This window comes from Psittacula echo (genome assembly GCF_963264785.1).
Source record: "Psittacula echo genome assembly, chromosome: 12".
In the NCBI taxonomy this organism is placed as follows: domain Eukaryota; kingdom Metazoa; phylum Chordata; class Aves; order Psittaciformes; family Psittacidae; genus Psittacula; species Psittacula echo.
This window is the reverse complement of record NC_137747.1, coordinates 12,002,864-12,015,276: the sequence shown is the minus strand read 5'-3', so window position 1 is coordinate 12,015,276 and position 12,413 is coordinate 12,002,864. Positions and strand designations below refer to the sequence as shown.

General features: G+C 43.6%; 1 protein-coding gene across 1 annotated transcript in view; it reads left to right on the top strand.

Annotated features, from left to right (window-relative positions):
• MMP24 (matrix metallopeptidase 24) overlaps positions 1–12,413 on the top strand; it is a 34,850-nt gene that overhangs the window by 14,968 nt on the left and 7,469 nt on the right. Inside the window, exon 5 of the mRNA XM_080627663.1 lies at positions 5,466–5,627. Coding sequence (XP_080483789.1) covers positions 5,466–5,627 — 162 coding nt within the window. The remainder of the gene's footprint in view (positions 1–5,465; positions 5,628–12,413) is intronic.

Below are 12,413 nucleotides of genomic sequence, written 5' to 3'. Positions count from 1 at the left end.
TTTTGTTCATGGAAGATTAGTTCAGTAATCTCCAGAACATATCTACTTAACATTGTATGTTACAGGAATCATACATGAAACATTGGTTTCTTCCTGTAACTGCTCAGAGAGACTTGTTCCCATAAGCCAGAGTTTTCTAAACTCCATATGCTAATGTTAAACCAAATTTGAGCAAGCAAATAGATACATGGTTTCAGGACCATGTTTGGTTTCAGCCACCGCCACATGGCTTCAACTGCAGTAAAAAGAAATCAAATCAGGCGGCTTAAGTCGGCAGCACTTTGAGCTTACCTCCGTGCCATGTCAGTCCCAACATAGAAGGCTGTAAATGGAGAACTTGCAAATTAAAATTCTCTACAGAAGTACAGTGAAGAGAGAAGCCAGCAGCACATGTGGAAGGCTCCCGGCTTCAAATTCTTACCTTTCACTACTGGACATCGTCTCTGTAAGTAGTGCTTTCTTTGTTGTATGTGCTGTCCTCACACAAACCTAGAAGTGACATTAGAGTAGGGCTGTGCTGGGGCAGTCTGGATTTTTACCTTTTGCAGGATTGGCAGTGCTGGTTGTTGATTCATGAATAAATTGCTGAAATTCATTAATAAGGATCAGCTGTAAATTCCATTTTCAAAGCAACGGACTCGTAACAACACCTGATGTTCAGAGTGTTTTATGCAGAAGATTACTGCTTTTGTCAGTAATCTTTTAATACACAGAGTATGAAGACAGTTCTGTAGGTACTTGGAATCCTGTTGATTTCTGTGTAATCAAAGTAAAATATTTTACTTTTTTCCACAGAGAATGAGGTACTCTGAGATTCATAGGGAGGAACCAGTAAAGATCAAAATTATGTGTCATTTCCTTAAAAAAAGAAGAAAAAACCCCAACAGTTAAAGTGCAGGTCATGAGAATCAAGGTGAGCCTTTCTGTCTTCCTTTATAAAGCAGAAATAGAGGATGTGAAACAAGCCAAAATGCAGCAGAGCAGCAAACTTGGGAGTTGTTTAAACTCATTTTCTTCAGAAATAGGAGAGGAAAAAAAAAAAGCACAAGATTTGCAGACAGTTTAATTTGCGTTCTCTATCTAAATACACCAAGGATACCACTTTGAGGGGGGGGATGTCTCATCCATCCCAGTTCTCTTCGTTCTCAGTCCTGTTCAGTCTTTATAGCCTCATAAGGAACCTTCTGTGTCAGGGGAGAACAAAGACAGGAAGTCTCCTCTCCTAGATAGAAAACACCCTCTTTGTGGCAAAGGGCAACTCTCAGAGCTTCCAGAACATCACTTTCTCTGTTGCTGACACCAGGAAATAAATATGATTGCAACTGGACTGGCAAAGAGAGTCCCAAGTAGTGTAGAGTGGTTTGTATCCATGCTGCCTATGCCAGGACCTGTTTGGAACACACTGGGCCAGCCTTCAGACTGTTTCCAAATCTTTTTTGTGGTTACCTTTGGGTTGCACCACGTCTGGTCAAGCATTAAATTCTGTCTATAGACCCTGCTGTATTTAAATACTTTTAAAACAAAGCCACCAGCATAAATTCTTTTCAAGAGTGATGGAATGAAAGTCATATCTACATTTTCCATAGTTTTATGAGAATTTTCTTGTCTTTACCATCTGTTCTACCAAGTTAGGGAATGATATACTAATACAGGCAAATACGAGTTTTCATTTTGGGATTAGAAATTCTTTGATATTGAATTGTTATTGAATTACAACCTACACTTGTGAAAGATAGGGGAACACTTTTCAACAGTACACTCTTACTCCACTGAATGTCAGGCTGCTGAGCCAGCTGAAGCAGTCACGACTTCCCCTCTCTCTGGCTGCCCACTTTTGCCTCCACATCACTCAGACAGTTTTGGTCTCACCATTCCAGAAAAGTACTTTGTATTTTTCTTGTGAATTTCTGCAGCAGATAGCCCTCATATTCATAGCCATGGCAGATAAAACACAGCTTGCAATGTGAATCAGGTCTGTAACATGGATAGCAGGTCTAGTTTGCACACTGTCCTTTTTGAGGACAGTAAGGCAGACTACCCATCTTTGATGGTGATTGGTAACATAATGGGATTCTAGAGGTCTTTGTCTTTTTGTAGTCACTTATCTCATGGAGATCAACTTGTTAATGTGGCTGTGGTCCAATTTCTGTTAAGAGTGTATATCACTCATTCTTCTTTCTCCAGTGAGCCTTCTTAAAGCACTTTTAAGAGTTTTCATGAAGTCTGTAAGATGCATTGTACCAGTTACTACATTTATAACAATAACCGTTTTTGAATAAAATGAAATCTGTATTTCTTCTTAACATGTATTTTCTTCTTTTCTAGGTAGAAAAGCTGTTTTCCACATCTCATTTGAATGCAAACAAATGGAAGAGCACTATCACCACTTCTTCAGGATCTTTAGAAGATTGAAAAGCTTTTCTTGAGCAGAGCATGTTCTGGAGGTGAATGGAGGAGTACAGACAAATCAGATGTTCTTCTGTTTGATGATTCAGACCTATGAGGTCTAAAGATGCAAGAACCAAGGCATAGCTTAGAGTAGCCCTAAAGCTTCTTTAAGTTGTGCTTGGAAAACAATTGCCTCTACATGGCTGTTGGAGAGGAAGGAATTGTTTTAGTATATTTAAAGCATGCTTAGTTCACACCATCTTTTCTGTAATTACCCTAGGCCTGCTATTGTCACAGCCAATGATCTGACTTCTTCAGTATCATTCTTTAATAAAATCTCAAAATTTAACCTTCATATGTCTTCTTAGTTATGTCTGAGTAAACTGCAATACATGTGTTAGCATGATGATACAGTTAATAAAGTATAGAACTAATATGACAAAGATCAGAGATTCAGAGTTGCTTTTCTATTATTAATCAGATACACAATATTATGTGTGCTTCTGTGGTCTTAGAAGCTCTGTCCTTGATTTACAGTCCACTGTGTTAGGTGCTCTACAAGAGTCTACCTACACTCGTTGCAGCCATATTTACAGGTGTTGTTCTCAGGGATAAATACTGATAGTAATATTACAACATTGCTATAACAGTATTGCTGTGACCTGTTACTGTAAAAGATGTTGGAGTGAGTTGAATGGCAGTTGGGTATCCTGTTATGCAGTGACTTAGTAAAGTAAGGAAAAGGTTTTTATATTATTTTCATAATTAAAATGAATGAAACTGTACATAAAGGCATGTGCTAGCAGTTTGACAAAGAAAACCTCTCTCAAGATGTCTGTTTCCTGATTTAACAGCCATTTTTCCAGCTGAAGATGAAAATTGAAGAAGCATGAGGGATGCAATATATGACATAAATATACATAAACCTGTTTATCTGACTACAGTGTTCTCTGTGTTGTTGCAATAAAATCAGGTGTTTCTGACCTCTGCAGGGAACTGACCCCTCAAGAGAAATAGGATGCTAAATCTAGAGGTGGGTTTTTGAGCATTCTGTGCTTACAGAATGGGTCTTGGATTTTTTTCTCCTGTCTCCTCTTCCCATGAAGTGTATGCTGTCCACTTAGACCCTGAGAATGACTGAACTGCTTTCAGACTTGGGACCCTTTATATAGTAGGCTGGAGAAGTCAGATGACATGGGCAAGCTTGAAGGAAGAGAACGATGGATATGTTTCAGATAAGGCTAGAACAGAAAAAGATGAGGGGCTGACACAGTGGGGAGACATTTTTGGCCAGGGCAGGGGGAAGAAGGAGAGGGAAGTGTGTCTGCTACTGCCTTCTACTGCCTTTCAGCAAGGGCTTGAAATGAGAAGCAACCACAGCTTTGAGAATTGGAGGAGCTTCATGCTTAATACATCTTATACTATGCTGTTGGACATTTTATTTACTTGATCTGCATACACCAGGGTTTTCAGCACCATATGAGAAAAAATAAGTCCCCATTTGGATTTCCCAAATACAGAAATTCTGGAATTTAATACATTTATGGCTAAATTTTAGCCCACTTACAGTTTGGGACATTTGTATTTGAACATGTATTTGAAATGCATTTGTGTATTTTAACATATCTTGCATATACAGGTATTTACACCCTTCAACTCAAATATTTAGACAATTTAATCACGTTGGTGTGGTGCGTATGACCAGTTGAGCACTGTTTGTTACTGACTTTAGGTATCTTGGAATGCTGGCAAAGCACCTTGTTGAGGAAACTTGCAGACCTGAACCTATGTAGTCCTGTTTTTGTGGGTAATAGTAAAGAAATAAGTATTTAAAAAGTAGAGATAGTTGTATGTGAATCACTGTTGTAACTTCTGTCCTAAGAATTGCTCAGCTGTGTACACAAAACTGAGCTTTGTTACCTCTAAGGTAGGTGCAGTTTGGAGACACGCTGGAGATGCTGCAAAGCAGCTCCTGAGCTGCCACTGCCAACTGTTTTCTCCTGTGTCTTGGGTTTGCCTTGGCAAAAGAAGCAGAGAAGCCCAATTCAAGCAGAATTGAGCGCTCAGGCATTTTACTGACATGGAGAGACTCTTGCATCTATCCTTGTTGGCTGTGTCTTCTTTCCTCACACAGCATTGCCTGTGTCACTTCCCATGTCAAGGTGCCCTCATGAAGTAGGACATCCAGGGACCACACTAGATCAAGGAGATGGAGGTCCCAGATCTGTGGCATTGAAGAAGAGTGTATGACTGTAACATACAGTTGAAGGTACCCCTGCTTTGCACTTCCACCAGCTTCTGGGCCAGACAGGGCTCCTCAGCCCTTTCTGTTCTTGTCCGGAGCACGTCCCTTCTTTCCTCCTTTCTTCTTTTCCCTTCTGCCATTGGAATCCAACCCAGCCTTCCCCTGTGTGGCTCTGACTTCTGCAGGATTATGCTGCCTGTGCTCACCTCCTCACACAGACATGGCAGTGCCAGAAGTCCAACAAAGTAAAAGCATGTTGAGGAGCATGTGCTAGAGGAGCTGGGGTTGTCACAGGTGCTACGCAATCTATGGTGGGTGTTACTCCTTGTCTTCTCTAGCCTTCCTTCCGCTTCGCTAGGTGCCTTACAGATTTCCCCTAGGATTTGGTGGTTCAGATCTGATCAGAGCAAAGCTCCCTTCCCACCATGACCCCTTGTTGAATTGAAGAGCAGCAGCGCGCTCGCCTCTCTGGCAGCACTCGAAGGCAGTGATGTTGGAGCAGCCTGTTTTGTAGGCTGTTTTCTGTAAGCTCTCTACAAAAGAGTCTACAGTTGGTATCCTTTCACTCCAGGCAGTTGCCTGTTTTGCCTGGTCTGAGGATGCTCATGGTCATGGGTGATCATGGGCTAGTAGCCCCCTGCCCATTCTGTGACAATGACTGTAAAAGCTGTGCAAACTTTAAGGACTTTAAATCATCTGCAGGAGCTCGCCCTGGCACTGTGACCTGCTGTGCAATAGGACAGCAAAGCACTCAGAAAGCTTCTTTTATGAGTGAGTGGGCTTGGGATTGCATCAGGCTTTGGACTAACCTGGCTGTGCCTTCCTTCCACAGGGAATGATCTCTTTCTGGTTGCAGTTCATGAGCTGGGACATGCACTAGGTCTGGAACACTCCAATGATCCCAGTGCTATCATGGCTCCTTTCTACCAGTATATGGAAACAAACAACTTCAAACTGCCCCAGGATGACCTCCAAGGAATTCAGAAAATCTATGGTGAGCAACGCTACCCAGTAATCTATTTACAATGAGCTTGAGTTCAGTGAGTATGTTACACAAACAGGAGACCTGCAAAATGCTTGTAGCTGGTGGGCTGGGTTTCCTGCTGTAGCTGAGTGGGGAACTGTTTAAAGCCCTTGATCCATAGCAAAATGTTGGAGAACTCTCCCAGTGGCAATATGTTTGCACAAGTCAGGATAAGTGCACCTCTGTGATCTTGCTGCTGCTCCATCCCTCACCATGTCCTCAATATCAAGGAGCATTAGAAAGGGAAAACCAAACAGTTGCTGTAGCCAGAGTAAGTCCATTAGGAACAGCCAGTGCAACCAGAGGGGAGAAATGCAAGGAACATGGAACATCAAGGAAAGGTAAAAGGTATTTGTGCACTCTTTTTTTTTTGTTTTGTCCATGTATACAAGGTAGGGAATTAGGGAACGCTTCTTTTAATCTCCAGCTGAACATTGTTGTACGTGTGCCACAAAGATACGGGCTCAAGGTCAAGAGAGGAAAGAAGGCATAGAGAAAAGCAAGGGGCTGGAGATGATGTGCTACCATATGATGGGATCATGGATACCAGGGTGTGGGGACAGGGACTTTGAGAGAATTCTTGGCTGAGGGAGACTCTGGGAGCAGAGGGGAATGCAGGTTTTAGGAGCCACAGTGAAGGGGAGGCTAAGCTAGAAGATGCTAATGGGTACAGTCTGTGGCAGCCCATGGAAAACAGGTTTTGTCAAACATCCCCGATTTCATTCTTTGAGGAAAGTACAAATCTGACTAAGAGGTTAATAAATGTAGCATAGAACAACTATGCTATGTAGCTGTGCAACATCTGCAGCTACTTGACATCTGGAGTCAAATATTAGCTCCCAGTATCAGTCGAGCATGTATTATATGAATTGGACCTAAAAACCCCCTCATAAGATGGTTGTCAGTGGGAAAGAGGGATTCCTGCTGGGATCAGCAGCAGACCTGGCGCTAGTCAGGGTTTACATCAGTGATCTGTCAGTGCATTTAAAATTACTTCTCTAGGATTTGTGCCAAGACCTGTAAGGCTCTAAGCAGTACAGCAAGACTTCAAAGGTCTAAACTGTCAGCTGTTTGAGTCTGGGGTTGTTTGGTTTGGGTTGGGTTTTGTTGTTGGTCATTTGGGGTTTTTTTGTGACTGGAGTGAGATTCATTTGTTCAAATGTAAATGCCTAAAGAAGATAAATCTCTTTCTGGACTGGTTTTTCTGACTCCTTTCTGGACAATGGGGAAAACCCAAGCATTTATAGAATGCAGTTCATCCTCAGTGTAAGGCAGGTACCCAAGTAAGGTCCAACATGTAAAATAAGATGACTTGAAGTACACTCAGTGGGAGCTATCTCTTCCCATTAGTACAGCTGAAGATTTCTCTTTATTGTTCATTACCAGGATGAAGTTGCATGGCAATTGTCCTATGGTATCATTTAATTATACATTCTTTAACATAGTATATACTCAAACACTCAGGATAACAGAGACTCTGGATGGTTTTGAAGGAAAGTGCTGGGGTAGTAAGTATTAACATTTTTCATTACATAATATACCTTTCAAAATGCTGATTTTTGAAAGCTGCTGAAGTGTCTTTATGCTGTTTCTGGTTTGAAATGTTGATGTCGTTCCTGTGAACTTCGAGTAATCAAGAAGAAAAAAAATAATCTAAATTTATTGCTGACAGTGCAGCTGCAATCAGGTAAAGGCTGCTGGTTTCTCTGTTTTCAGACACTTTTGGAAAGGGAGCAGATGAGGAATTGACTGCCATGCTGCTTCACGTTTGTGGTTGAAGCCAGTACCAGCTGTGGCTGAGCTGGGGACCAGCACTCCCCAAGCACAGCTTGGGCAGGGACCCAGTGCCCCAGGCTGAGTTCAACTCGGGCTCCAGTACCAGTTGAAGTACTGGGTGATGCTGGTTAGGGCCATTGAGACCTCATAGTGTTCTCCGGGTCCTGGCAGTTTGTGAGAGCATTGCGCAAGAGTGCAGAGCTATGACAGAGCAGAGACTCAGTACCATCCTGCCTGCAGCTTGGCAGCAGCACCACTGCAGTTCCATTTATGTTTCACTTATGTAGTGACATTTAACTTTAGCCACATAGACTCACAGAATCATAGAATCGTATACACATTCTCTGTATGCAATATAATGTACTTAGAGTTTTAACTCAGCTTGAAAGAAACAGTATGAATGAATTACTACCTAGTGCAGGTAGTAACTAGGAATTAATTTGTTGACTACCATGGAATCACACAAGGCTCTTCTCTGAGGCCTTTGGACTGGAGTAGATTGGGAATGATGTTAGTGGTTGTAGAGAAAAGTACTCCTGCACAGAGAAGGAGGAGTAGCTTCTGCAGTAGGAGCTTTGATTCCCTATGTAAAGATTTTGGTCCTTAGCATAGAGCTATGATCCAAAACCTAAAGGTTAGTTTAAAACTAGGTTTTACTCTTACGGTTCACAAAGAAAAGATGGAAAAAGCAGGTTATGTTTCTCCCTGCAATTGGAGATATGAGAACAGATCTTTTCATCTAACCTTCTTACAACTGACAAGGGACAGCTGAAATATCCTTCTTGTAGCTTTAGCAGGAACATTGAGCTAATGTGTTTTATTTCCACAGTGCCAATCTGCTTTGTTTTGCCTTGGGAGTGCCAAAAGCCCATCTACCAGAGCACCTATCCAAATATCAAAACCTCCTGCTTTCTTGCTGCTTTGACATTCTCCACAGTGCAGCAGCATCTGCTCAATATATATTATTTAGGAACCCACTATGCAAAATAAGTCATAGAGCCAGAGCCACTGCCTTGCCTGTAGCACCCTTATTAAAAAATAAATTCAACTAAAACTTCCAGTTTTTCATTCCTCCAAAGTTGCTAGAACAAACAACAGAGGCTCTACTAAAGCTTAAGTCCATTTTATCGCCTTCTTTTGAGAGTGATGCATTTCAAATGGGTTTTTTATGTTGTGTCTGTCAATTAGAAATATGTCAAAATCTGTCATACGACAGTTTATTGAATTCAGTTATTTTCTGCTGGGTTTATTTCCAGACTCACCTAAAGAGGCAGTAGGTAATGCGAACTCTTGTTTGTGCTTCATGCTGGTTAGTATAAGGTCAATGTTTAAAATGTTATTTCCAATTATGAGCTAAGGTAGAAAAGGCCAGCAGCTCACTGTGTGTGACACAGGGGACGGTAAAACAAGGGAGCGGTATTCCCATCTTCTGAAAAATGCTTCTTGTAGCCTGTTTCTTGACAAAATGAGGGAAGTAGCATGACTTTCCTTTACATGTGCTTCAGAGGGATATCTTCCACTGTACTTAATGTCCATGTCACAAATTACATGCCCAGGAAGGAACATTGTGTAGGATACCCTGTCAAGGTGACTGCCGCTTTTAATTTTGCTAGTATTGAAGTCAGGGCAGCATGCAGCTACAGTGCAGATGGAGAGAGGAAACAAGCCATGGTCTTGTCACACATCCTTCAGCACTGGTTCTCCTGTTCTAAGTGCATCCTGCTCTAAGTACTGTTTCGCAGCAGGCTGTGGAACACCCTGTCATGTTAGGAGTGACTCTTCTGACATTGTGCCTGGGGAGCAGAGGGGCTGACATGATGTGCAGGAAAAGTTCATGTCCAGATGGATGCTTGGAGCGTAAACCAAGCCATTACCTTCAAGGCCCTTTCAGAGCCTGAGGTTACAAAGGAAAGGTCTACTAACAACTCAAAGATAGACCAAATCATTAAGCCTGGAGACAACCTTAGGGATCTGAGTCGTCCCAGATCTCACTGGTGACATGTCAACCTTACATGTCTTTTCTGCAGCTCGAGAACAGCTCCCAGCCAGTGTACGTGCTGCATCCCCTGAGGGCTGAGGTCCAGAGTTGTCATGAAACTACACCAGCCCCTGGCCAGGGAGCTAGACAATACCAGCTCTGACAGCCAGGAACAGGGGATCAGCAGGGGTACAGTGTCCATGAGCAAACAGCACCTTCTGCCAACCTCTTTACTCCTGTGCAGCAAGCGCGGGTCTCAGCCTTCCTCACCTTTTCCCAGTGGCTGCCCATAGAGCAATCCCAAATCCTTGTAACCTACATGCATGTGTAGAGATGGCTTGTGATGAAACAACAGAAAGACTTTATGCAAAATGATCCACATGGTGACACATTGTGAATGGGCCATCAGAGCAAGCTTTGCTGTTGTGCAGGACCTGGAAATGTTAGGTATAGGCCTGTTTTCTTATAATGTCCTCTTGAACGTGGGAAGAGAATAAAGTAACCTCCAAGGCCTTATCTATAGAAAACTTTTGGATCCATGCCTTATGGTGCTGTGCTTGTAGGAGGGCAGGGGAAGGAAAATGCATGGCAGTAAGAGAGCTGGAGGTATCTGCCCCGGTGCCACATCCGTGGCGTATTCCACAGATACCAGACTTTCTCTGTGTTGCATCCCTTCATTTGCATCTTTCTTCCTGTCCAACTGTCTGTCCTGTTGGACTCGGCAGGAAACGCCAGAGTCCACCTCTGTGTGTCCACTGAGTCTCACGTGCTGTATGCCAGGTCTCCATTCCTGTTCCTTCAAGGAACAGGCAGGGAGTAACTGCCTGGTTTCTGGTACTGCCCTTGGGGTCCACCTGATGCCTGGAGGGCTCTGCAATGGGCGCTGGTCTCTCAGGTGAATGCTCTGTCAGCTGGGTGGCAGTTGGTCATTCAGAGAATGTCTATTGAGAAGGGCTCAAGAAACCCTTCCTGCCACCCAGTGATGATTACAAGGAGCTCAACTGCCCAACTGCTGGGTATGCTGTGGGTGCTGCGACTTGTTCTGCAGACTGCAGTGCACTGTGGCAAGGCTACCCAAACCTTCTGAAGTAGCCAGCTCATTTCACTGCTGAAGTCTAACCCCAGCGGTGCAAAGTACCCTGTGGACAGGTTTACCAAGTGAGCAAAGAAAATGAGTCCTTTCTGAGCTCAGCTGTTGTGGATGGACTGTCTCATGTCCCTGAGCTCATCTAATATGAACAGGGACCACCCTCCCTTGGGCTGGAGCTTGCAGAACAAGCCAGGTGGGTTTCTCTTACCCTCCCTGGCTCCTTTGGATCATACATTTTGATTTGAAACTGAGGAGTCTTTCCTGTGTACCTGGACAGCTGATACCATCCTGCAGAAATATACAGGCAGCTCAGCCTTTGACAACCAAAAAACCCCTCTGTGTTATTCAAAAGCCTAAGTGCCTGCCTGTAGTCTGGATGGTAGTTTTATTCTTGGAGTGAATAGCCAGAAGGTAAAGATGAGCCTTTGTTTGCAGGTGGAATGTTATCCCTCCTGGTTTGAAACAAAGGGCCTCCCCTGCACTGGCAGGCTTGGAGAGCTGCCTGGCTCAGGCAGGGCTGGCTGTGATGAATGCTGAGCCATGCAGGGTGCTGAGCCTCCAGGCAGGTGTTGTGCAGTTGAGGGAACACTCTGTCAATAGGCAGGAGGACAGTACAATTATCTTTTGTCCTCAACTATCGACACAGTGTCTCCTAAATGCCTCCTCTCTCTGTGTTATCTTCACAGGTCACCTTGGTATTCAGATGATCTGCGACCGAGGAAGCATGAAGGGAGGAGGCTAAGTGCCAGTGGTGGAAGTCACACTCTGAAGGTGATCTGCTGTGACCCAAAAGCTTTCTGACATTCTTTACCTTGGTTGTGATAGAGAGGAAGAAAATCTTCTTCTTCACACAGTGTCTTAAAGTCCAGCAAGTTTCTTCCCTCCAACATGTAGAGTTTCTAGCTCCGTGAGGTTTCTTACCTGCTTCCGGTGTGGAAGTGACTGCAGGCTTAGCCCTGGGGGTGGGTTTGGCTCTGGTGCTGGGATGACATGCAGTAACAAGGTGACTGGCTTCAGTCCCAGTTGCAAATCCATGCAGTAGCCTCTCTCACTTAATTTTTCTTTCGGTAAGATTTGCTCTGACTGGTTCTTTGAAGTTGCTTGGAAACACAGTGACAGAGGCTGTGATTTGTGTGTGATTTGCTTGGGTAGTTACGTCAGTGGTGGGTGTAATCAGTTCCTGTAATAAATACCAAGGTGCTATCATCTCTCAAGTAACTCTTTGTTCACATGGTCATCTCTGCTGCGTAGAAATCTGTTATATCCTGCCTTTAGCCATCTGTTTCGGAGGCAGGTCACTGTGACAAGAGTCTGGAAATAGTAATGAGTGCCAAGTTATATAGGGTCTGTTCATTCTGCTTTCATGCCAGGTTGTGCTCTGAAGTGGTTTAGGTCTTACAAGATAGCATCTTTCTTCAGCAGTGGACAGGCTGTGCTTCCGCTTTCCATACCCTTAACTGTAGACTAAATTCTGCCTGCCTAGCACTTGGACCCAAGGATTTTCATGTTGTGTATGTGCTCCTCTGCGCTTTGCATGTGTGTAACTGTAGAATTGCCCTCCCCATTGATCTGTAAGTCCACCCTAACTCAGTGACAAAGTGAAGGCAGCAATTAAAAATTAAAATGCAATCTGTATAACCACAAGAGGAGGTAGGACTTCAATCAGGAGAAATTAGAAGGCCCAGAATGCATAAAACCAAGAAGAGAAGTGAAAGATAGCAGGGGAAAATCCATGGCTTGCAGGGAGACAGTAAGCAGAATGTTTTGACTGAAATGACAAAGTCAGCATCCAAGCAAGTTGCAGTACCAGCTGCAGAATGTTTGGGAAGCCCTGTCAGTACTGGGAGCCTCCTTCAGAGCAGTGCACCAGCACTAGTTTGGCTGTTGCAAGCAGCGAGCACATAGGGTGGCC